The sequence below is a fragment of the Amphimedon queenslandica genome, unplaced genomic scaffold, assembly GCF_000090795.2.
Source record: "Amphimedon queenslandica unplaced genomic scaffold, v1.1 AMPQUscaffold_13385, whole genome shotgun sequence".
NCBI lineage: Eukaryota > Metazoa > Porifera > Demospongiae > Haplosclerida > Niphatidae > Amphimedon > Amphimedon queenslandica.
Genome location: NW_003546379.1, coordinates 102,538 through 126,494, shown reverse-complemented (window position 1 = coordinate 126,494; position 23,957 = coordinate 102,538). Strand labels below are relative to the sequence as shown.

Genomic DNA, 23,957 nt, shown 5'->3' with positions numbered 1-23,957 from the left:
TCATATTCCATTTGGTTGGGGATCAAGGAGTTGTATTGGTATGAGGTTTGCACTAATGGAGGCTAAAGCATGTTTAGTGAGTATATTGAGGAAGTATAGGTTTGAAAGATCACCTGATACTCAGGTTAGGTTTATTGAACTGTGTTTGTGTTTATTCATTGTATTGCAGGTGCCGTTGCAACGGAAATTTAGCCTCACACAATCTCCAAAGAATGGGATATATTTGAAACTTATCAAAGTTTAGAAGAGCTACATCCTATCCCATATAATCATAAGAAATTGCTTGTTAACATTTATAATAACTATAGTTTTAATGAGTTTTTTTAGCTTTTCTAATGCACCTATTTTTGCTGCAAACAATAATTAATTTGATCTAAAAGAATTTAAAGAAGTCATAGATTAATGGGTGTGTCTAAATCTATCAGTGAAATTCTTAATAATGTGGATCACTCTTCTTTCTCTTGCTTCTCTGCTTCTGCTCTATTGCTGGTACTTGTAAGTGAGGATCAGTTAACTTTATTGTTGTATTACCTTTGTTTGTTTGTCATTCATTTACTAGTTTTTGTTATGCTCCTTACCGAGTTCTGAAGAGACTTGGCATCACTCATCCTCCAGTGAGGCCTTTCATGGGGAATGCATTACAAGTATTGAAACTGGTAAACCAGAAACTGGGGGAGATTGAGTCAAATGTTGTTACTATAGTATCGATATGTACATGTGAATCTAGCTGCATGATAATTTATTAAATAGTCAATTTAGCTCATAAAAATTAGATCTAAAATTCGTTTCACAAAACTGCTTTGTTGTTATGCATAAAATTGTGATAGATAGACTGCATGTCTTTGTTTGTATGTAGGGGTATAATGATCTTCTGACCAAATGGATCAATGAGAACGGAAAAGTATTTGGGTAAGCTAGTATCATGCTAATTTAGTAATTTAGTAACTATTAGTGTAACTATGTTATTATAGCAGACACAAAGTTTTATCTATTTTTGTGGAATACATGTACCTTAAGCCTACTATTATTTGCGTCTACTAATTTTAGCGAAATCAGCAAAAGTCATGTTTAGCATTACTAATTTTAGCGTTTTTAACCAAATTAACTATAAATAATAACCATTATAATGAATAATAATTATTTTGGCGTCTATTTAATTTAGTGGTTTAAAGCTTTCTCACTAATATAGCTAAATTTAGTAGACGCTAAAAATAGTAGGCTTAAGGTATATTATATAATAATCTGCATAAAATTAATAATCAAATAGTAAGGTGTAGTTTGTGTAGTACTATGTCAGCATAATAAAAATTGGGGGTGATTTTTTAGCCATTTTTTGAAAAAATCATGAGCCTTGGGTATTTTTTAGATTTTGAGAAATTTCTTAAAATGGCTGTAACTTGAAAAATTTAAGTCGAAACTAGCTCAAACTTTCTACAGAGCATAAGAACATTAATATGTATCAGACAATGTAATAAAAATTGGGGTGATTTCGGAGCCATTTTTAAAACCATGAGCTATAGGCTTGGGTATTTTTTAGATTTTGACAAATTTCTTAAAATGGCTGTAACTTGAAAAATTTAAGTCGGAATCAGTTCAAATTTTCTACACAGCATAAGGACACGAATATGTATCAGAAAATGTAATAAAAATTAGGGGTGATTTCGGAGCCATTTTTTGAAAAAACCATGGGCTATAGCCTTAGCTTTTTAAAAAATTGACTCATTTTGAAAGTGCTCATAACTCAAAAATTATTTGTCAAGCTTTTTACGTATAGCATAGGGCATCAATGTGTATCAGAAAATGCGATAAAAGTCGAGGTAATTTTGGAGCTACATGTATTTTTCTAAAATAGGGCTATTATAGTACAGGGTATTTTTCAAAACTTGCCCATTTTAAAAATGACCATAACTTGAAAAATTTTAAAAGTAGTTATACATGTAGTATAGAGTCTTAATTGGGCTAAATTTTATAATCACAATTAAATTACTAACAACACTTAAAAACTATTATAAACTATCACAATTTTATTGTACTGGAACTCTTCTCTCCATTTACATGTAGTTATTACATTGGTGCCAAGGTTCACATTGTAGTTGCTGATCTTGACATACTAAAAGTGATAACAGTAAAAGAATCCGACAAATTTATTGATACTGATGTGATTAAAAATCTATTTTATAATTATGCATAATTAAAACGGCATGTATATTTTTAGAAAGAGCCTGACGTCATGAATCAAGTGCGTAAAAATATCAAATTAGGATCTGGTTTGGTTTTTGAAAAAGACGAGGAATGGAAGCGAGTTAGACGCATTGTTTCTCCAACTTTTTCAATTAAGAAACTAAAGCAGGTAAGCCTATAGTGACAATAGTGATGTAATTACCAGTATTCCTCTTTTATGTTTGGTAGATGATGCCACTGGTTGAAAGAAATTGTGATATTCTAAACACTGTGTTTGACGGAATTAGCAATACAGGACAAAGTGTGAATATCCACAAGTATGATAAGCACTATCATTATTATTATAGTATATATCCCAGGATACAAGAAGTAGACTATAGGACCCTGATTTTTAATTTAATGTAATGTGCTCTGCTAGATTTCTAGACATTGTATCACTTTTATGTTTTGTCTGTAATAGGCCCACTCTATTGTAATATGAAACTATTTTTTAATTGTTTACTTGATCAATGATAAATGCTATCATTATAATCATACACAATTTACTTTTTATCTTGTAGGATTTTTGGTCAGTTTAGTCTGCAGACTATGCTTGCTGTTGCTTTTGGTTCTGAAGTTAATTTACTGAAAGGAGAGGGGAGTTTACTGACAGATGCAGCTGCTGGATTTTTTGGAAGTTTGAGTGATTCTTTCTTTACATGGGAAAACATATTTTCTTGTGAGTACCTTGTAGTCACTTATTACTGTATAGCTCCAAATTTTTGTCAGTCAAAAATTTTGTCAAATTTGTCAGAAATTTTTTTGTTGAAATTTTTACTTTATGTGGATATCTTTCAGATTTATAACAGAATTGACGAATTTAATTGACAAAAATTAATTTTAACAAGAAATTAAGATTTTGACGAAAGTTTTGAGTGACAAAAATTTAGAGCTATATGGTACCAAATGATGATAAATCTTTACTGTAGCTCATTTCCCAATTCTAATGAAGTATGCCAGTGTAATGGTTGCTAAATATGTGCCACTAGCAAGCCACATGAAGAATATCAATGATGCATCGATGGAGATCTTAAAATCAAGAAGGGAGCAAGTAGAAAGTGGTTCAGAAAAGGTCAATTTCTTTAAAAAATATATTGTTAAATAGTTATATTATTTGCAACTATAGTTGAAGGACTTTATTCAACTATTAATGGATGCCAGAGCTGATGAATCATCAGATGAAGAGAGTTCCAATAAGGAGAATATGCTAAATGACTTGCAGATTGCTGGAGTTTGTTTTGATTTCATGGTGGGTGGATATGAAACAACTGCTAATGCTCTTGCCTGCACTTCATATCTACTGTCACTCAATCCTGATGAACAAGAACGGTTATGTGAAGCTATTGATAATTACTATCAGGAAAATGAAGTTAGTAGTATATTAATATAATGCCAATTTCTTATCAATGTTTATTAGGATGCTTCATTGTATGATGCTTCACAGAATATTCCTTATCTTGATTGGGTCATTCAAGAGGCACTATGCATGCATCCAGCAGCATCATAGTAAGCATTTAATAAAAACATTTCACTGTTAATTTCTATAATTTAGTCGGCCTCGTCTATGCAATGAAACCTGTACCATTAATGGTGTTACTTTCCTTAAAGGAGCTAAAGTTATGATTCCTATTCAGTACCTACACTATTCACCTGAACACTGGGAGGAGCCTGATGCATTTAAACCAAGCAGGCACTTGAGAATTTAGATAATTATAAATAATGTTTTGTTACCATAGGTTTAGTCCAGAAGGCAAGGAGGGTAGGAATCCTTTGTCTCATATTCCATTTGGTTGGGGACCAAGGAGTTGTATTGGTATGAGGTTTGCACTAATGGAGGCTAAAGCATGTTTAGTGAGTATATTGAGGAAGTATAGGTTTGAAAGATCACCTGATACTCAGGTTGGTTGTAGATGAACTTGCTTGTCATAATTATTAAAATACTTTCATGCATGATATATTTTTAATTTTGTAGATACCATTAATGAAGAAACAAGGTCTTACTCAATCTCCAAAAGATGGCATTTTTCTAAGAATTATCAAGGCTTGACTCTAATTCTAAATTCGAATTATTAATATATTATTTTCATTTTCAGGGAGTTTACAAGCATAACAATATTTTTAACTTTTTTGATAAAACAATAATTTTCACCATAAATAATTTTTATTTCATCAAATTTTAGGGGCGTGGTATGGGTGTGGTTGGCCCTGCCTTAAAACCACGTGGAGTCATCATGATTGATGTGACAATGCCAAGACAAGGAGCACTGGAGTGGAGGTCTAGGATCCCAACAGGGTCAGGCCCGCCTGACTAGATCCCAACTGAGACAGAACTAGTAATCATAGCCAACCAAAGAAAGTATGACTAATATATAAAGGTTTTATAATCTAGTTATTTTTGGGAATTGAAAATATTTTCAATTAAAGTATTTGATGCATGCAGCACATGCTGATTAATAGTTAATAATTGATGTATAACATTTATTTGGCTTGCCAGGCATATTTGGCACTAATTTTAGTTCCTCTTATTGAACTTTGTGCCCAGGCCCCCACTGATTTTTATTTAATTTGTTTTAGTGATCAATTTGGACCTCAGTATTGCCTTGATTATGATATAACATTTGCAATTACACAGACATGCAGTGATTGTGATTACTGATTACAGAATGGTAGCAATATATATCACATTTAAAAGTAACAGGGGTAGCACTAAAGTCCACAAGACACTTGGCATTATGAATAAATTGAATATGAATTGTTGTTGCTTGTAATCAAAATTTATGTGATCAAACCCAACCCTGTTGAGGCAATGCCTATACCAAAAAACTGACTTGTTGCATACATGTACATACCGATAATATAAGTTAGATTGACCTTTTTGCATGTACAACGTACAGTAAGATGACAGTATTCCAACCATTGATTAGAGTCATAATACATGCACAGCACATGCTGAACTGGTACACAATCTTTAGAAGCCAGAATACTACTACTACTACTAATAACAATTATTTGGCTTGCCAGACTTATTGGTTTGCCAAACATATTGTATTGGCTTGCTAAACATATTGACTTGCCACACAAATTTGGAACTAATTTAGTTCCTTTTATGAGCCCTCGCTGATTTTTATTCAATTTATTTTAATTTATGATCAATTAGCAAACGTGTGATATGTTTATATCTGTATCTCTCACAGTTTAATTGTGGCTGAGAGCAGCAATGAGCATACCATTGATTTGACTCAAGAGGAAATTGTAGGTCAGGCTCGACTAGCAGTTGCTACTCAAGTGAGTCACTAACTTTTGTGAATGTTATGTGATTATTTTTTGTAGTATTTTAATACTAAGTTGAATGAGCTTGGATCTTACTCTATTAACCATTCAAGAAGTGGGTGGTACATGTACAATTAAGAGGTTTCCCTCTCTACATCTTTATTTCAATGTTTCTGTTGATCTCTGCTTTGTCTTTAATTTTATTTGTATATCTTACACTGCTTGAATCTGATTCCAACTGAAATGTTTGAGTTATGTACTTTAATTATTTCTAAAAATACCCTGTACTATAGCCCATTATGATTTTTCCTTTTTTCTGATACTAGTTATCTTCACAATGAGACAGTGTTTGCTGCTGCTCAGAAGCAGTTTGTGTACATCTATGATAGAACTGGTACCGAGTTACACAGAATATCAAAAATGATGTCAGTCAACAAACTTGGATTCCTTCCTTATCACTTCCTCTTAGTCTCTGCAGTAAGTCATTAAATACATGCACACTAGCATATTCATAAACTTTATAATATTCATAAAATGTGAGTTTTGACTTTCTTCTAAATGCAAATTGAAGTGCTGCAAAAACTGTTTCTGAAGTAAAAATATGCAAATTGAATAAGCTTGCCTATAGTTTTACTAAGGGTTCATATGTTATAGTATCATTTTAATAATAGTGTTCTGTCTGGTTAGTTACATTGCCTTGATTATGATATAATTACACAGACATGCAGTGATTGTGAATACTGATTACACGATGGTAACAATATGTATCACAAAGTAACAATGAAAGCACTCGTGTACTTTAAAGTGCATTAGAAAGTAAAATAACTTGGCATTATGAATACAAATTGTAGTCGATTACAATCAAAAATTTTGTGATCAACTCCAACCCTCCTGAGTGAATGTCTATACCAAAAAACTGACTTGTTGTATACATGTACATTAATATAAATTTTCACCACTTATGCATGTACATGTACTATGTAAGATGAAAGTATTCCAACCATTGGTTAGAGTCATAACACATGCACAGCATGTGCTGAACTGGTACACAATCTTTAGAAGCCAGAATAATACTAATACTAATAATATAATAGCAATTATTTGGCTTGCCAGACATATTGGTTTTCCAAACATATTGGCTTGCGAGACATATTGACTCGCCAGACATATTTGGCACTAATTTTTGTTCCTTTTACTCTGTGTCCAAGCTCTCACTGATTTACATGTATATTGAATTTGTTTTGATTTATGATCAATTTACCTATACCCCGAGACTAGGGACGGGTATAAAAGAGCAAACATAGCCACTCTATCTTATCAGTCATATCATAGTAATACACTCTTTATAATATATCAGTATGAAATTTATTTGTGTATTTCTTTCTCTGTTTATACTAACAGTAGAAGCTAGAACAAGTGCAGAAGAAGAGTGGGGCTTGGAAACAGGACCAAAAGAAGCCTGGAAAGCTTATGATGATGAGTATAGCACACAAGAACCATCTGCTAATCAAAACGAGAAAAATGGTTTAGAGAGTGATGATTTCATGCAAAATGGCCTGCCAACACAGCCTCCGCAAGATATAGATCTACTTCAACCAGAAAGAGAACCATACCAACCACAAAAGTCAATGCAAGATGTTGACAGCAATGCTGCTGGGGTAAAAGTTCAAACTGGAAGTTGCGCATGCGCTGAGAAAGTAAAGAAAGGCCTTCTCCAGTCCCTTCAAAGCTGCGTCAATGTTCTCAATGCTGAGGAATCCTGTACAGGCCGTAACAAAAGAGCAGTTTATGAGATTGTGCAGCTTATGTCATCATGTGCCTGCTCTCAAAAAGTTAATAGGGATCTCATGCAATCACTAAAGAGCTGCAATGATGCTATGATAACGGCCTCAAGTTGCACCTCAACCTTTGCTTCCTGTGCAGAGGTCAAGAGCTACAATCCTGGAAGTGCATCAGGTAACTACCAGTTATATATTAATAATAAAACTATACCGGTATACTGTCATATGGGAGCTTTGTGTGGCATTGATGGAGGATGGACTAGACTAGGAATGCTTGACATGACTCAATCCTCTTCCACCTGCCCCTCTTCACTCCAGCTGATTACACAGAGTAATATAAGATTTTGCACTAAGAATAAAGCCGGCTGTCAGTCTATACCTATCCCTTCACAGGGTTTGAAGTATTCTCAAGTATGTGGACGAGTCAGAGGTTATCAGAGGTATACACTTGATGGTTTCTTAAACAGAGGAATTGATCAAATTTATGTGGATGGCGTTAGCATCACTCGTGGGTCTCCTCGTAAGCATGTTTGGTCTTTTGGTGGAAGCCAAGCAAATTATCGTTGTCCATGCAGTGGTTCTATAAAACCTCCATCATTTGTTGGGAGTGATTATTATTGTGAGTCTGGTTTTCCAGGTGGTCATCGTAATACTTTTGGAGTTACCGATCCACTTTGGGATGGAAAAAATTGCCCATCCAATGAAGCAAAATGTTGTTCTCCCCCTCTTCTCCCATGGTTCCTCAAGAAGATTGGATCCACGATTACTGATAATATTGAGATGAGGGTTTGCACTGATGAGGCACCAGGTAATGAAAACATTGGAATTGATCAATATGAGATATATGTCAACTGAACTGAAACTGTTTACAATGATTTTTTTGCAATAATTTAGGCCGTTTAAAATTCATTACTATTTCTTCTTTTTGCAATAATTTAGGCCGTTTAAAGCTCATTACTATTTTTTTCTTCTTTTTTGCAATAATTTAGGCCGTTTAAAATTCATTACTATTTCTTCTTTTTTGCTATTTTAGTATCAATTAGCCTGGGCTATGTTTAGATATTTAGACTTCAAAAAATAATCTAAACACAGGTGGTGAATTGAACATGCATGCAATGTGAATGATGCCAGAGTTTAGCAAGGACTCTGCACATGATGTCAAACTCTCAAAAGTTTAACATTAAAACTTTTCACACCCTAGACAAAAGGCTATGGCCAGAACCCAAAATTGTACCTTAGTTACATTGCCTTGATTGTGATATGATATTTGCAATTACACATACATGCAGTGATTGTGATTACTGATTACACAATGGTAACAATATGTATCACAAAGTAACAATGAAAGCACTCGTGTACTTTAAAGTGCACTAGAAAGTAAAATAACTGGGCATTATAAATACAAATTGTAGTCGATTGCAATAAAAAAACTGACTTGTTGTATACATGTACATTAATATAAATTTTCACCACTTGCATGTAGATCTACATGTACTTTGTAAGATGACAGTATTCCAACCATTGATAGTCATAATACATACACAGCACATTCTGAACTGGTACACAATTTTTAGAAGCCACTGAGAATAATACTAATAATATAATAATAACAATTATTTGGCTTGCCAGACATATTTGTTTGCTGGACATATTGGCTTACCAGACATATTGACTTTCCATACATATTTGGCATTAATTAAATTCCTCATTTTATGAGTCCTCACTTATTTTTATTCAATTTATTTTAATTTATGATCAATTTGGACCTATAAGGTTGTATAAGCAAACATGTGATATTTTTGTATCTCTCAGACTCTCACAGTTTAATTGTGGCTGAGAGCAGCAACGAGCGTACAATTGATTCGACTCAAGAGGAAATTGTAGGTCAGGCTCGACTAGCAGTTGCTACTCAAGTGAGTCACTAAATTTTGTAAATGTTATGTGATTATTTTTTGTAGTATTTTAATACTAAGTTGAATGAGCTTGGACCTTACTTTATTAATCATTTAAGAGAAGTGGATGGTGCATGTACAATTAAGAGGTTTCTCTCTCTACATCTTTTATTTCAATGTTTCTGTTTATCTCTTCTTTGTCTTTACTTTTATTTTTATGTCCTACACTGCTTGAATCTGATTCCAACTGAAATGTTTGAGTCATGGTCTATGCTTGTTTCTGAAAAATTTCCTTTACTATTATAGTCCATTATGTTTTTTTGTGAAATTAATTTTACATAATTTTTCTGAGTAGTTACCATCACAATGAAACAGTGCCAAAAATAAGTAAAAGAAAACTCTCCATTTTAATAATGAATCTGTTACATACATTGTTCATATGTTATGTAGCAAGTTTGATCAAAATTGATTCTTTTATAAACTTTTAAGTTGCCCTAAAGCCATGTACATGTACCATTGTAGTGCTTGTCAGCCCATGAAGCATGCTTTTTAGCTCATTCGGCATGCTATATGGGAAACCAATGTATTCAATTCTAACTTTGATTGGCTACATGTACAGTAGTACACCCCACCAAAATCATTGTCATGCTTATTATACCTGTCTTGTATTTGTTAGGATCAAATGACTACATTATCAAGTGGTTGTGAAGGACAGTTGAGTGCTATGTCTGATCATTTGTGTGAGCTGAGGGACAAACTGGCTAAGACTGAAGAAGGATTTGAAAATCCAAAGAAAGGAAAGGTGATTTTATTTATTATGACATTATTTTATTATTTATCCATTTCCTGCCTTATGTTTCTCTTATGTTTGTCCACAGCTTTTTCTCTGACTCTCTTCAAGTTTATGATGCTGTTCTGTGCTTGTTGTTAAGTTCTGTTTTGAATGTTTCTGTGGTGTCTCATGTCCCTCTTGGATCCAGGCCTCATTGCCTGTGAGATTGGGTGATTTGGGGTTCTATTCAGCGAAGCAGCTTGCACCTTCCTGCTTTTGTCCTCAGCTGCTGCTTCTGACTGTTTGGTTCGCCTCATTCTACCATACTCAGTTCTTTCCCCCATGTCTCCATACTATGACAAGGCTGCTTTGGCGCTCTGGTCTAATACCTCTCCATCACTCACCCCTCCTTTGATCTTGCAAGCAACATGTTGCCAGAAATAGAACAGCCTTCTATTTCTGGTAACCTGTTGCTTAAAAGATCAAAGTAACCACAAATGTTTCCAGCAACATGTTGCCTAGTGTATGCCTGGCTTTAGAAGTCTGCCAAGTATGCTGCCCTTACATCGTACATTCACTCCGGTAGCCATTGAGTCTCTTGGTACTATATGGGCCCTCAGTCATTGTCATTCATTAGATCATTGGGCCACTGTATTTAGCAATATTCTAGGGATGACAATGCCTGCCATTACCTGATTCAGTACCTCTCTGTCACTCTTCAGCAGGGGAATGTGGCTTTGTTGATGGACACATTACCCACTTCATCTTTCCGACGTATATTATTTTTTTGGCAGTTATTATTATTGTTATTTTATTTTATTATTATCATTATTTACTTAATGCTGCTTGTAAAATACCCATACCATTTTGTTATACCCATACTATAGCTATTGTACCATTGTAGTCTTGTGTAGCCAGCAGCCCTCCTGCAAAGCAGAAGTTGCTGTAGGAGCTGCTTCAGCTATATATGTTGTAGCTTCACTAAAGTTCTTTATTTCGTCGCTTTTAGTAGCTTGTAGCTATTATTTTTTGTTTTGCAACAGTTGGGAACCTAATGACATTGAATGATGAATATCATTATAGAAAATTATTGCATGAAAATTAGCCTTGGGATGGGTTTATTTGGTCCGTGCCCTGAGAGGGAAGGGTATAAAAAGAGCAATCATAGCCTCTCTGTCTTATCAGTTCTATCATAGTAATACACTCTTTATAATACATCAGTATGAAATTCATTTGTGTATTTCTTTCTCTGTTTATACTAACAGTAGAAGCTAGAACAAATGCAGAAGAAGAGTGGGACTTGGAAACAGGACCAAAAGAAGCCTGGAAAGCTTATGATGAGTATGGCACACAAGAACCATCAGCTAATCAAAAGGAAAATGGTTTAAAGAGTGATGATTTCATGCAAAATGGTATGGCAAAACAGCCTTCGCAAGATGTAGATCTACTTCAACCAGAAAGAGATTCATATCAACCTCAAAAGTCAATGCAAGATGTTGACAGCAATGCTGCTGGGGTAAAAATACAAGCTGGAAGTTGTGCATGTGCTGAGAAAATAAGGAAAGGCCTTCTCCAGTCCCTTGAAAGCTGCGTCAATGTTATCAAGGCTATGGAATCCTGTACTGGCCGTAACAAAAGAGCAGTTTATGAGAGTGTGCAGCTTATGTCAACCTGTGCCTGTGCTCAAAAAGCTAATAGGGATCTCATGCAGTCACTAAAGAGCTGCACTGATGCTATGATGACAACCACAACTTGCCTTGCAAGTTTTTCCTCCTGTGCAGAGATCAAGAGCTACAATCCTGGAAGTGCATCAGGTGACTACCAGTTATATATTAATAATAAAAGTGTAACGGTGTACTGTCATATGGGAGCTTTGTGTGGCATTGATGGAGGATGGACTAGACTAGGAAAGCTTGATATAACTCAACCCTCTTCTACCTGCCCCACTTCACTCCAGCTGATCACACAGAGTAGTACAAGAATTTGCACTAAGAATCAAGCTGGCTGTAAGTCTATACCTGTCCCTTCACAGGGTTTGAAGTATTCTCAAGTGTGTGGACGAGTCAGAGGTTATCAGAGGTATACACTTGAAGGTTTTATAAACCACAAAACAATTGATCAAGGTTATGTGGATGGTGTTAGCATCACTCGTGGGTCTCCTCGTAAGCATGTTTGGTCTCTTGGTGGAAGCACCCAAAATTATGGTGGTTGTCCATGCAGTGGTGGTAGGAAGCCTGCATCATTTGTTGGCAGTGATTATTATTGTGAGTCTGGTTTTCCAGGTGGTCCACAGAATACTTTTGGAGTTGCCGATCCACTTTGGGATGGGAAAAATTGCCCATCCAATGAAGCAAAATGTTGTACTCCCCCTCTTCTCCCATGGTTCCTCAAGAAGATTGGATCCACAATTACTGATAATATTGAGATAAGGGTTTGCAGTGATGAGGCACCAGGTAATGAAAACATTGGAATTGATCAATACGAGATATATGTCAACTGAACTGAAACTGTTTACAATGATTTTTTGCAATAATTTAGGCCATTTAAAATTCATTACTATTTCTTCTTTTTGCAACAATTTAGGCCATTTTGAATTTATTACTATTTCTTCTTTTTTGCAATAATTTAGGCCGTTTCAAATTTATTATTATTTCTTCTTTTTTTGCAATAATTTAGGCTGTTTCAAATTTATTACTATTTCTTCTTTTTTGCAATACTATAGGCTATTTAAAATTCATCAATAATTTTTCTTTTTTGCTATTTTAGTATCAATTAGCCTAAGCTATGTTTAGATTTTTAGGCTTCAAAAAATAATCTAAACACAAACAGTGCATTGAACATGACTGCAATGTGAATGATGCCAGAGTTTAGCAAGGACTGTGCATATCAAACTCTCACAAGTCTAACATTAAAACTTTTCACACCCTAGGCAACAGAGACCTAAATAGTACCTTAGTTACATTGCCTTGATTATGATATAATATTTGCAATCACACAGACATGCAGTGATTGTGATTACTGATCAGATCTAGACAATCGTAACAATATGTATCATAAAGTAACACTGAATGTACTCATGTACTTTAAAGTGCACTAAATTGTAGTCGATTGCAATCAAAAATTTTGTGATCAACCCCAACCCTCCTGAGTGAATGTCTATACCAAAAACTGTCTTGTTGTATACATGTACATTGATATAAATTGGATTCACCACTTATGCATGTATACATGTACTATATAAGATGACAGTATTCCAACCATTGGTTAGAGTCATAACACATGCACAGCATGTGCTGAACTGGTACACAATCTTTAAAAGCCAGAATACTACTATACTACTACTAATAATATAATATAGTAAGAATTACTTGGCTTGCCAGACATAATAATATTACTGGTTTGCCAAAGATATTGGCTTGCTAGACATATTGGCTTGCCAGATATATTTGGCAATAATTTTTGTTCCTTTTACTCTGTGTCCGAGATAAAAAGAGCAACCATAGCCTATCTATTTTGTCAGTCCTATCATAGTAATACACTCTTTATAATAAATTAGATCTACATCAGTATGAAATTTATTTGTGTATTTCTTTCTCTGTTTATGCTAACAGTAGAAGCTAGAACAAATGCAAAAGAAGAGTGGGACTTGGAAACAGGACCAAAAGAAGCCTGGAAAGCTTATGATGAGTATGGCACGCAAGAACCATCTGCTAATCAAAAGGAAAATGGTTTAGAGAGTGATGATTTCATGCAAAATGGCCTGCCAGCACAGCCTCCACAAGATATAGATCTACTTCAACCAGAAAGAGAATCATATCAACCTCAAAAGTCAATGCAAGATGTTGACAGCAATGCTGCTGGGGTAAAAATACAAGCTGGAAGTTGTGCATGTGCTGAGAAAATTAGGAAAGGCCTTCTCCAGTCCCTTGAAAGTTGCATCAATGTTATCAAGGCTATGGAATCCTGTACCAGCCGTAACAAAAGAGCAGTTTATGAGAGTGTGCAGCTTATGTCAACCTGTGCCTGCGCTCAAAAAGCTAATAGGGATCTCATGCAGTCACTAAAGAGCTGCAATGATGCTATGATAAAAACCACAAGTTGCATCAGATCTATAACCTATTCTTCCTGTGCAGAGATCAAGAGGAACATTTCTGGAAGTGTATCAGGTAACTACCAGTTATATATTGATAATAAAAGTGTAACGGTGTACTGTCATATGGGAGCTTTGTGTGGTATTGATGGAGGATGGACTAGACTAGGAAACCTTGACATGACTCAACCCTCTTCTACCTGCCCCTCTTCACTCCAGCTGATTACACAGAGTAAAACAAGATTTTGCACTAAGAATAAAGCCGGCTGTCAGTCTATACCTATCCCTTCACAGGGTTTGAAGTATTCTCAAGTGTGTGGACGAGTCAGAGGTTATCAGAGGTATACAGTTGATGGTTTCATAAACAACAGAGGAATTGATGCAGTTTATGTGGATGGCGTTAGCATCACTCGTGGGTCTCCTCGTAAGCACGTTTGGTCTCTTTGTGCAAGCCAAGCAAGTCAAGGTTGTCCATGTGGTAATTCTAGAAAACCTACTGCATCATTTATTGGCAGAGATTATTATTGTGAGTCTGGTTTTCCAGGTGGTGGACAGAATACATTTGGAGTTGCTGATCCACTTTGGGATGGAAAAAATTGCCCATCCAATGAATCAAAATGTTGTGCTTACCCTCTCCTCCCTTGGTTTCTCAAGAAGATTGGATCCACGACTACTGATAATATTGAGATGAGGGTTTGCACTGATGAGGGACCAGGTAATGAAAACGTTGGAATTGATCAATATGATATATACGTCACCTGAACTGAAACTGTTTACAATAATTTTTTTGCAATAATTTAGGCCGTTTAACATTTATTACTTTTCTCTTTTTTTACTATTATAGTATAAAATTGATGATGATAATAATAATATTGTTTTTTTTGGTTTTTTTTTGGCTTTGGTATAGCAACAACAATAACAACAACAACAACAACAATAATAATAATGATAATAAGTTGCTTCTTTTTTGTTAGGACTTTCTTTTTTGGTTTGTTTTTTGGCTTTGGTATAACAACAACAATAACAACAACAATAATGGTAATAATAAGAATAATAATATTAAGGTCTTTTAGATCCTGAAATAACCAGTTACCGGTATCATGGTTATCTTGATAATTAAGAGTATTTTGTTCATAGGAGTCATGCAGTTACTTGACATAGTCTATCATGAGTATTGAGAATATCTATGATACAGTGATTTTCCTTAAACTTACATGAAAGGCAAGCAGAGATGTGTTAGGCACATGCTCTGTTGTGGTCAGTATTAAGTAGGTGCATCCGTTTTATTTCTGACCACAACAGAGCATGTGCATGACACATTTCTGCTTGCCTTTCATGCCAGTTTAAGGAAAATCACTGTATTTGAATATCTATGGTGAGCTATGGTGAGCTCTAATTGTCAAGGACACACCCACGCAGCCTACTAAATAAACATTATTAGACTAACTACACTTTCTAATTTTAGATTTATGTGATACAATACATGTGTGATATGTGATTTATAAAATAATCACATGGCTATACTCCAGTCTCAGTGTCACAAGGTGACAAGGACAATTGGCTGCCCTGTACATATGGAGGATCCCTATCAGTAGAGCTGGACTCAGTTTCTTCACTTTACAAGCTAGGATCCAACTATAGGGTATGCTACTGAGTCTGTTGACTTTGTCTTCAATGCCTTGTCAATTTTGTACAGTCAGTTCAAATTTTAAGCCGAAGTTGATATGCCATTTAACAACGAAAGAACAAAAAGTAAATAAAAACAATAATTAATAAAATTAATGTTATAATAATGTTATTATATATTACTGAATAGTTATTGTTTGTCCAATTCGTTAATTATTTGATGGTCGGTTGTGTCTTGAAGCTTCACCAACTGAAGGTCACAGTTCAGTGTTTGCTCATCGCTCACCTCTGTGCTATGGTGCGATTGGTGCTATATAATGCTTGAGGTAAGTATCATGTGACTATCATGTGATCTTTATTAATGCAGGGGGTGGAGCCAGTCCTCACTACATACATCAATACACAGTGCTTTTCATTCCTTAGGAGGAATAATATAGGTATTGGAATGTTATTTTTAATGTATTTTTTATGATTACATATATTTTATTTAATTTTAAAGGCATAATTCTTTCCCATTGTTTTCTAGCTCAGCTGGATACAGAGCAGCTGGTGACATTGAAAGGGAAAACTGTCATTGATTACTCACTGAGGTACTCCAGCTGTAGTTTTATAAATTTCACTGCCTTTTCTCTCCCAATGTCTCTTAGTGTTAATTATTGTCATTAATTTTTGAATTAGCTCGTAACTCAACCACTAGTTACATGTACCAGCTGGTACAAATGAGCTCATTAATACCTCATCTACTGGGAAAAGTGCAGGAGATGAGGTTGGCAGGAGAATAATGCACACTAATAATAATAATAATAAGCACACTGCTAATAATTCATTATTATTGTTTATAGGTATCTCCATTACATTTAATTAAGTGAAGACTTGCTTTCTGTCATTTTTGATTTCTTACGTTATCTCTCAAAGTCTCCTTATTCTGAAGAGCTCATCTTACCATTAGTGGTACAACTGTACATGTTTAATGCTAGTCTTTGGATCAGGGCCAGTAAGAAGGTAAGAGCATACTATTAATATACTATTAATGCACGGTAATATACTGAGAGTGTGCAGGGGATAGTGATGGGCAATTCCGAGTCTGGAGTATTTGATCCTTCGATTCCAAATGGAATTGTACTCAAATTGAAAGAGAAGTGGAAATTATTTGAAACAATTCCGAATCAAACCACTCCCAACCACACCATTTAATATTAATAGTTAATTAACCAGTAGTTAATACCTCAATTATGCATTTTTATTGCTGCAATTGATACCACGGGGCTTTGCACATGCACAGATGTAGTACTCGGAATTAGTATTCGCTCTCAGTCTCAAAAGTATTTGGAATTGGAATTGAATGCAAATTTCTGGATCCACCCATCTCTAGCAAGGGATATACTGAGTTGCGATTTTAAAAACCAACGCCTGCAGTTTGACTAATAATGTATTAACTTACCAGTATCATTTTAATCCTCATAATACCTCTGTAGCTCTTTTAAAAATAAAGTGATGTAGACATTACCTTCAGCTAATGAATTCTTGCTTTTCTTTGCTGTTCTTTTCTTCATAATGTCTGATAGTGTTCCTCTATTAAGCTCATCATCAGTTACTAGTAGAAGGAGATGTTTCTCTTGTCCTTCCTCTTATCGTTTCCAGTTCATTCATTCTAAGGGAGCACTGCTGGTACTATTCTGGGACTTGATGATGTCTATCAGTCAAAATTTATTTGTAAAATTTGCTTTACCCTCTGTTGCCTTCAGTGATTATTATTATTTTTTAATAAGATTGTCAATCTCTTTTCTTTACTTGATTGCTGGATATCTTGGTGATTTCTTAGTAAGCAGATATAAAATTGTTCTGGTTGGATCATATGTTACATTTATTTTACTAATTCCTTATGCAATCATGCTTTTTGTATCGTATACTTGTACAATTTGTACATACTTACTGTTGTCATTATTTGGACTATCATGGATTACTTTTGCCATTGTACGTGTTACTCTGTTACCATTCAATATTGATCAGCTCATTGGATCATCAAGTGGTGAACTAACTGCTATCATACACTGGCATAATCTTGGGCTTATCATTGCTAGTGCTATTGCTGCTGCAATTTACTCATTTCATATAGAAACATTACATCTGTTTGTAGCTGGTATTGTCTGTGTTTCTGCAGTACTGGTCAGTCACAATCTCTTCAATGGATATCTTGATACTACTCCAGTGAATACAGTTAATCCAGTCAAACTGATAGTTAGAGTATTGTGTTATGCCAGGAAGCACAAGTATCCTGAGAATCGTAGTGCTCTGACCTACTGGGAGGAAGAGGCTCCTTCAAGACTAGACCTGGGTAAGGATAAATATGGTGGACCATTCACAGAGGAAGAGGTAGAAGATGTGAAGACTGTTCTTAGATTAATACCACTGGTGGTTATTTGTGCTGTAGCATTAGCATTTAATGAAGAAAATACTGTAGGACTAAGGCTTGAAATATATGGGTGTCAATACCCTGATCGATTGGACTTATCTTTTTGTATAACTTATGTATCTATCATTTTCCTCCACCAGTTTCTCATATATCCGTGTTTTCATAAGTACATTCCTAGTATGCTAAAGAGGATAGGAATTGGTCTGACACTAATAGTTTTTGTCAATATTCTTAACACTGGTCTATCGGTCATTGGTAACTATAAGTTTGGACAAACGTTTCATTGTCTCACTGCTTTTGTTGATAATCCATCCACTACTAGTAACCGTCAATGGATTATATTTAGTAATATCATTGATGCAGTTATATGGTATATGTATATTGTTGTACTGGTGGAGTTCATACTAGCTCAGTGTCCTAAATCAATGAGGTTGACTATAATAGGATTGTGGTTCTGTATCTGGAGGTTGAAGAGCACCATTCAATTTGCATTATTCCTTCCATTTCTTCATTACATGAGTCCAGAGGTTTCATTAGGTCGTGGATTTTATTACCTTCTTACACAGGCCATTGTGTCTTTATTACTTTTACTTATTTATATATTTCTTGCTAAGATATACAAGTTACGTGTGAGAGAGGTTGAAATTAACATTCATGAAATTGCTGAGAACCACACCATTAACGATATTGAACAAGAAGAGGAATACTGGAGGAAAAATCCAATGGAATTCTCCAGCCAGTCAACTGATATCATAACCTCAGGATATCAATAACTGGAACAATGCTTTTTGACATTTTATCAGTTTGTATATTATTCATTGATAGTTCCTTTGTAGTTGTTTGCTTTCATTTTCATAATTAAAGTTTTCTAAAAATGCAATAAAGAGAAAATATCAATTGTTATAACCTTATGCATGCACTATTAATACACCTCAAATTAATGCCATTATTATTAAAATATTATTATTATCATTACACTGGTTAGGTTCAGATATATCTGTACAGTCGCTTAGCCACTGAGTTCTGTATGTCTAAACTGGGCACTGCATCACTTGATTTATGTGACATTATTGGAGTGAACCAGTTAATGTTCATTCTTAAGGAACACTACACACTAACTAATGGAAAGAAAACTAACAAAGACATTAGACCATATCTTATACTGATGATTAAACAATTAGCTACTAAAGTAAGTGATGATCTTTTAATGTTTAATTATTATTTTATTATGCTATTAGGGTAAAGGAATACGCAAATTCTACTCTACATTGTACTTTCAACATTATTATTGTAAGAAATTACAGATCATTTTGTAATGTAGAGTAGAATTTGCGTCACGGGAGTAGGATTTTCATTTCATATTTTCGTTGGTTGTTCGGAATCCTACTCTTAAAAACCTTAATATTTGTAACAGAAAGTAAAAAATGGGGTTGAGTTTTGGAGCCTTTGCTTTTTTAAAATTGACCTATGATCATGAAAGCATTAGGGTAGGACAGTTCTTACCTTGGACCGAATGTTTTGTGATGATAAGAGTGAGAGAGAGGAAATTTAGAACATTTACATGTATACATGACTTATTTCTATCCTATTCTTTGCCCTTTCCTCCCCACCCTTACTCTCTCCTCCTCCTCTCATTCTCTAGTGGTTTAATGGACAGGATTGTATTATCATCAAAATCAGGTGACATGTCATGCTATGTTGCTAGAGTTTTTAAAGAGGGTGAGTTTTATTGATTTTAGTCATTATTATCTTGAAATATTCCTTTTCATTGCACTATTGTATTGCCTCCAGCTGAAGGTCGTGTGACCAGTGACTCCGCCCTATTGTACCCCCACTATAATAACAGATTGGTAATAGCGTATTATGATAAGAATGGGAATGGAAAAAACGAGGAATGAAGAACAGGAACCAAAAACTACCAATTTAATCGTCATTTATAAGGTTTCTGAGAGATACTATTCATTAGCTGAGTAAGTCATTAATTATTATTATTAATTGATGGGTGTGGTTTTATATTCTCCTTTTTAGTTTGTTGTGTTGGAACTGGTTGATTCTGCCCACTAATGAGGACAAACCGGTTTATCTGGTTCCTGATAGTTCATGCACTATCAGTGTCAGCTTTCCTTTTATCACAGGAGTATTTTTTAGAAAAGTAGTTAATTAATTAATTTATTATTATTATTATTATTATTATTATTATTATTATTATCATTAGGTGTTAATGTATGGTAGTGCATCAGTAGCTGAGGAGGTGTGTCACTTGAACCGCTGGGACCAATGTTCCCTCCCTCTCAATGCACTGGAGACTGGAACTGAGGCAGTTGGACATAGTGTCATTCTTCCTTAGGAACAGAGGTATGAATGATATACTATTTATAGTAACAATGATACTATTTATAGTAATTCTGATACATGTACTACATGTATTTATAGTAGTAATAAATGATGCTAATTATAGTATTGGTGCTATTTATAGGAATGCCATTATAGTAAGCAGTACTGTTTAGAATAGTAATTCTAATATAGTAAGGACTCATAGTAACAATGCTACACTGTCACATGTGTACAATCACATGTTACATGTAGTATACATGTAGACAAACAGACACACTACTAGCTTGCCTCTTTGTCTTATAGCAGCGGTTGCTTTGACTTGTGTACTTCATGTACAGTAGTTATTTTTTAAATAATAGAATTTTTTAAATAATAGAATAAGAAATAAATAACAATATCAAACAGAGAACTAGTCAATCAACTACTTTGCTTTACAATATTTATTTCTAATGTTAGTAGCAATAAATTTCTCTTCTATTGTATCCAGTGCTGTAGCTAATGATGACCAACTGGAACCTCCTTTATCTCTCACTTTATCTTCTCCTCTTAACCAGGCAGACATACACTCATGGAAACAGTCCACTGATTGTCCATGATAGTCTACTTTTATATCCTTTAGTTTGTCATCATATAATCCTAACTGTAGGCCTAATGCTTGCCACACAGAACAAGGCAAGTGTTGATCTGATGTTAATTCCTTAATGACAATATCAAGATCTTTAATATCTATAAAAATAATAATTAATTAATATTGTGTTAATATACACTGTACAGCCTACACTCCCACTACTTGACAATTGTGATAGTGCTTATTATAACATACCTAGCTTTACTGTAGTGTCTGTGTTGAATTTTTCAGTTATTTCAATCACTTCCTATACAATAATATTTGTCACTGTCTGTAGTATATTAAGAGTAACAGATGTACATTATTAGTAGTAAAAGCTACACAATGACAACACACAAAGACAAAGTAATATAAGAAATAAAATTACTTTAAGATGTGATCTTTTGATTATTAGTGCTATCACACAGTTTGTGTGTTAATTCTTACCTTAATATCACATCCTCCTAATAGTGACAGGTTACTAATATCTGATAATGATTCATCAGGTAGGATCTCCTTCAATTCTGTACGTCTAGTACCAGTGGTAACAAGAAATGGTCGTTGTTCAACTACTGCTGAGAGTACACCTTTTACACTATACACTGTCCTTTCTGTTGGTGTATTCACAGGATAGGCTAGTTCTTTAGGATCAATGACTAACTCTTTTACCTCTAGACTGGGACAGGATTCTTTATAAACACTCATTACCTCTCCTATCACATCTCTTCTTAGAGACACCATATTGTCACTGTAACCTTTCTCACAGGACATCATTACTAGTACACACTGGCTCTCATCCACAATCTCTACCAGTGATCCTACACCATGACCATTAAACCAATAAAGCCCATTCTTCCAAAATGTACAGTAACGATTTAACTTGTCATCTTCTTGAGGTAGAGCAATTTTGTAAGCAAGACGTAATGAGAGGACATGGAAGTATCGAGGAGGAAAGAAATGATGTTTACTAGTACACTGTAAACACCAACCAAACTGGTACACTTGACTAGTCATCTCATCAGGTCTATCAGTAGACAAAAGACATGGAAAGAACAACAACCTTTCTCCTCTTCTTTCTGTCCCTCCCTCCTCCTCCTCCTCTTCCACTACTAACTGGTGGAGGTTTGTGATTGTTAGAAAAGATGGATTGATTTGTTGACAGAGTTCCATGTTCTTTAGGAAACAGATCAACATGTCAGGATCATATTTAGGAAAGAGTCTAGTCAGACCAGACACACTAACAAGACCAGTATTGCTAGCAATGTCAACGTGTTCTTTGAATGTCTCTGGAGCAAAGAGAATTCCATTTACCTCAGTTAGCAGTATACCCTTATTCACAACAACCCATACCTTGTCTTCACTTTTAAGAACACTGATCAAACCAGTTGAGTGCAACGAATCAAGAATATCTAAGACCTCTTGTCTTTTATATGGTATAAAGTAATCATCACTGTACTCACCAGCAGACATTACATCAGAGAGGGTCAGTACATTCTCTTTCCTTTCCTCCAGTAGACCATACATCATGTGACAATAAAGACTCAAATTCCTTCCACTTGTACTACGAATGGACTCACAGGCACTAGACAACTTATTGAAGAAGGAATCCACATCACTCCCACCAAGCTTACGACAATCTAAGAAGACATTATCACACCTTTCCCTTAAAATAATTTCTTGTATTTCCTCCTTTCTCCGTCTTCTTTCGAAAGGATTAAATATCTCATCCACATGACTGACTATTACAATAACATGGCATTGATTAAGAGCTTTCTGTGCTTCATTTTTGACAACTGTTAGCCACTGATGGAGCTGTTTGATTGGTTCCTTCTCCAATATATTGACTACTATCAGGAACACACCACCAGAACCTTGTAACAGATTCTCAATGACAGCACTGTGACTTGAGTAGTATTCAGAATGACCAGCAAAATCATGAAGAATGATGTTACCCAGTGTCCTGTGTTTTAGTTTATAAGGAATGATACCAGCAGTACAGGGCACTACCCCTCTAACATTTCTAAAGGAACCAAGAACAATAGAACCAGTAGCTGTGTCATTGATAACATCACTAAGAGTACTTTTACCAGCTCCAGGATTACCCACAAGGAGGACGTTAACATAAGAATCAATTGGATGAGATGATTTTATATCACCAAACTTCTTAAACATAGGAAGAATAATATTTTTCCAGGTTTTTTGTTGATCCTCTCTAGCTAGTTGTAATGGTGTTGTTCCCTCGTTGTTTTTAGCCAATGGATCACATTTACCAGTTGACAGTAAACATTCAATAGCTACAGAACGACCCCAATCAGCAGCAAAGTGAAGTGGTGTCCACCCCCTCTTGTCAACAGTCATTGGATCACAGTTACACTCATTGATTAGATATGTGATTACATCAGATGAGTTGTACGTAGTGGCTGCTTTATGAAGAACAGTCACACTCCCATTGTTAGTAGCCATTGGATCACAGTGATGATGACTGATCAAGTACTTCATGACATCAAGTGATCCATTAGCAGCTGCTCTGTGAAGAACAGTATTTCCAAATAAATTAGTATCCATTGGATCACAGTGACACTCATTAATGAGATATCTCATCACATCAACATGATCGCCATCTGCAGCATAATGAAGACAAGTCTCACCTATGCTATTTCTTTCGTGTGGGTCACAGTGATAATTAGTGATGAGATCTTTTGTAACATCTAACCAGCCATGCTCTGAAGACAGATGAAGTAAAGTTATATTATCCCATATTAATGTTATTTTAATTTTATTTGGTTCCTTCACTAATGGTAGCAAGCGAACAGCTTCTTTATGATCTCCTTCTTTAAAAGCAGCCCAACATTTGTCCTCTAATGACATCTTGTGATCACAAAGTTAATTAGATTTATAGTTACCATATTAGGAACAGGAATCATTATTCATACACGATATACCCACACCCCA

General features: G+C 34.9%; 2 protein-coding genes and 2 long non-coding RNA genes across 5 annotated transcripts in view; all 4 read left to right on the top strand.

The window, feature by feature from the left end:
* LOC100633087 (thromboxane-A synthase-like) overlaps window positions 1–4,342 on the top strand; it is an 8,483-nt gene extending 4,141 nt beyond the window's left edge. The window contains exons 1-14 of one of the 2 annotated variants that reach the window (XM_019997086.1): window positions 2–124; window positions 170–495; window positions 560–656; window positions 857–909; window positions 2,062–2,158; window positions 2,216–2,350; window positions 2,410–2,498; window positions 2,742–2,899; window positions 3,150–3,292; window positions 3,347–3,589; window positions 3,638–3,726; window positions 3,773–3,910; window positions 3,957–4,119; window positions 4,193–4,342. In XM_019997086.1, the coding sequence (XP_019852645.1) occupies window positions 440–495; window positions 560–656; window positions 857–909; window positions 2,062–2,158; window positions 2,216–2,350; window positions 2,410–2,498; window positions 2,742–2,899; window positions 3,150–3,292; window positions 3,347–3,589; window positions 3,638–3,726; window positions 3,773–3,910; window positions 3,957–4,119; window positions 4,193–4,267 (1,536 nt within the window). In that variant the 5' untranslated portion in view covers window positions 2–124; window positions 170–439 and the 3' untranslated portion in view covers window positions 4,268–4,342. Of the gene's footprint in view, window position 1; window positions 125–169; window positions 496–559; window positions 657–856; window positions 910–2,061; window positions 2,159–2,215; window positions 2,351–2,409; window positions 2,499–2,741; window positions 2,900–3,149; window positions 3,293–3,346; window positions 3,590–3,637; window positions 3,727–3,772; window positions 3,911–3,956; window positions 4,120–4,192 lie in introns of those variants that run through there. The other variant, XM_019997085.1, reaches the window with a different exon arrangement.
* Window positions 4,343–4,451: 109 nt separating this feature from the next.
* Window positions 4,452–8,275, top strand: LOC109582394 (uncharacterized). The gene is made up of 4 exons (XM_019997073.1): window positions 4,452–4,513; window positions 5,415–5,505; window positions 5,880–5,967; window positions 6,892–8,275. Exons 1-4 carry the CDS (start codon window positions 4,452–4,454, stop codon window positions 8,124–8,126), a joined length of 1,476 nt encoding a protein of 491 aa, XP_019852632.1. The 3' UTR covers window positions 8,127–8,275.
* A 7,309-nt stretch (window positions 8,276–15,584) lies between these two features.
* On the top strand, window positions 15,585–16,057 carry LOC109582403 (uncharacterized). Its single transcript, XR_002185080.1, has 4 exons — window positions 15,585–15,667; window positions 15,722–15,777; window positions 15,842–15,977; window positions 16,019–16,057. It is a non-coding gene; the product is annotated as an uncharacterized LOC109582403 (long non-coding RNA).
* A 127-nt stretch (window positions 16,058–16,184) lies between these two features.
* LOC109582406 (uncharacterized) lies at window positions 16,185–19,339 on the top strand. The gene is made up of 5 exons (XR_002185081.1): window positions 16,185–16,241; window positions 16,299–16,417; window positions 16,494–16,653; window positions 19,050–19,253; window positions 19,303–19,339. It is a non-coding gene; the product is annotated as an uncharacterized LOC109582406 (long non-coding RNA).
* The last annotated feature ends 4,618 nt before the right edge of the window (window positions 19,340–23,957 follow it).

Bases quoted from the DNA above. Each gene is read 5' to 3' on its own strand.
- LOC109582394 (XM_019997073.1), top strand. From the start codon at position 4,452: ATGATTGATGTGACAATGCCAAGACAAGGAGCACTGGAGTGGAGGTCT. The intron at 4,514-5,414 runs GTCAGGCCCGCC...TATCTCTCACAG, and splicing joins AGGTCTAGGATCCCAACAGG to TTTAATTGTGGCTGAGAGCA. The intron at 5,968-6,891 runs GTAAGTCATTAA...TTATACTAACAG, and splicing joins ACTTCCTCTTAGTCTCTGCA to TAGAAGCTAGAACAAGTGCA.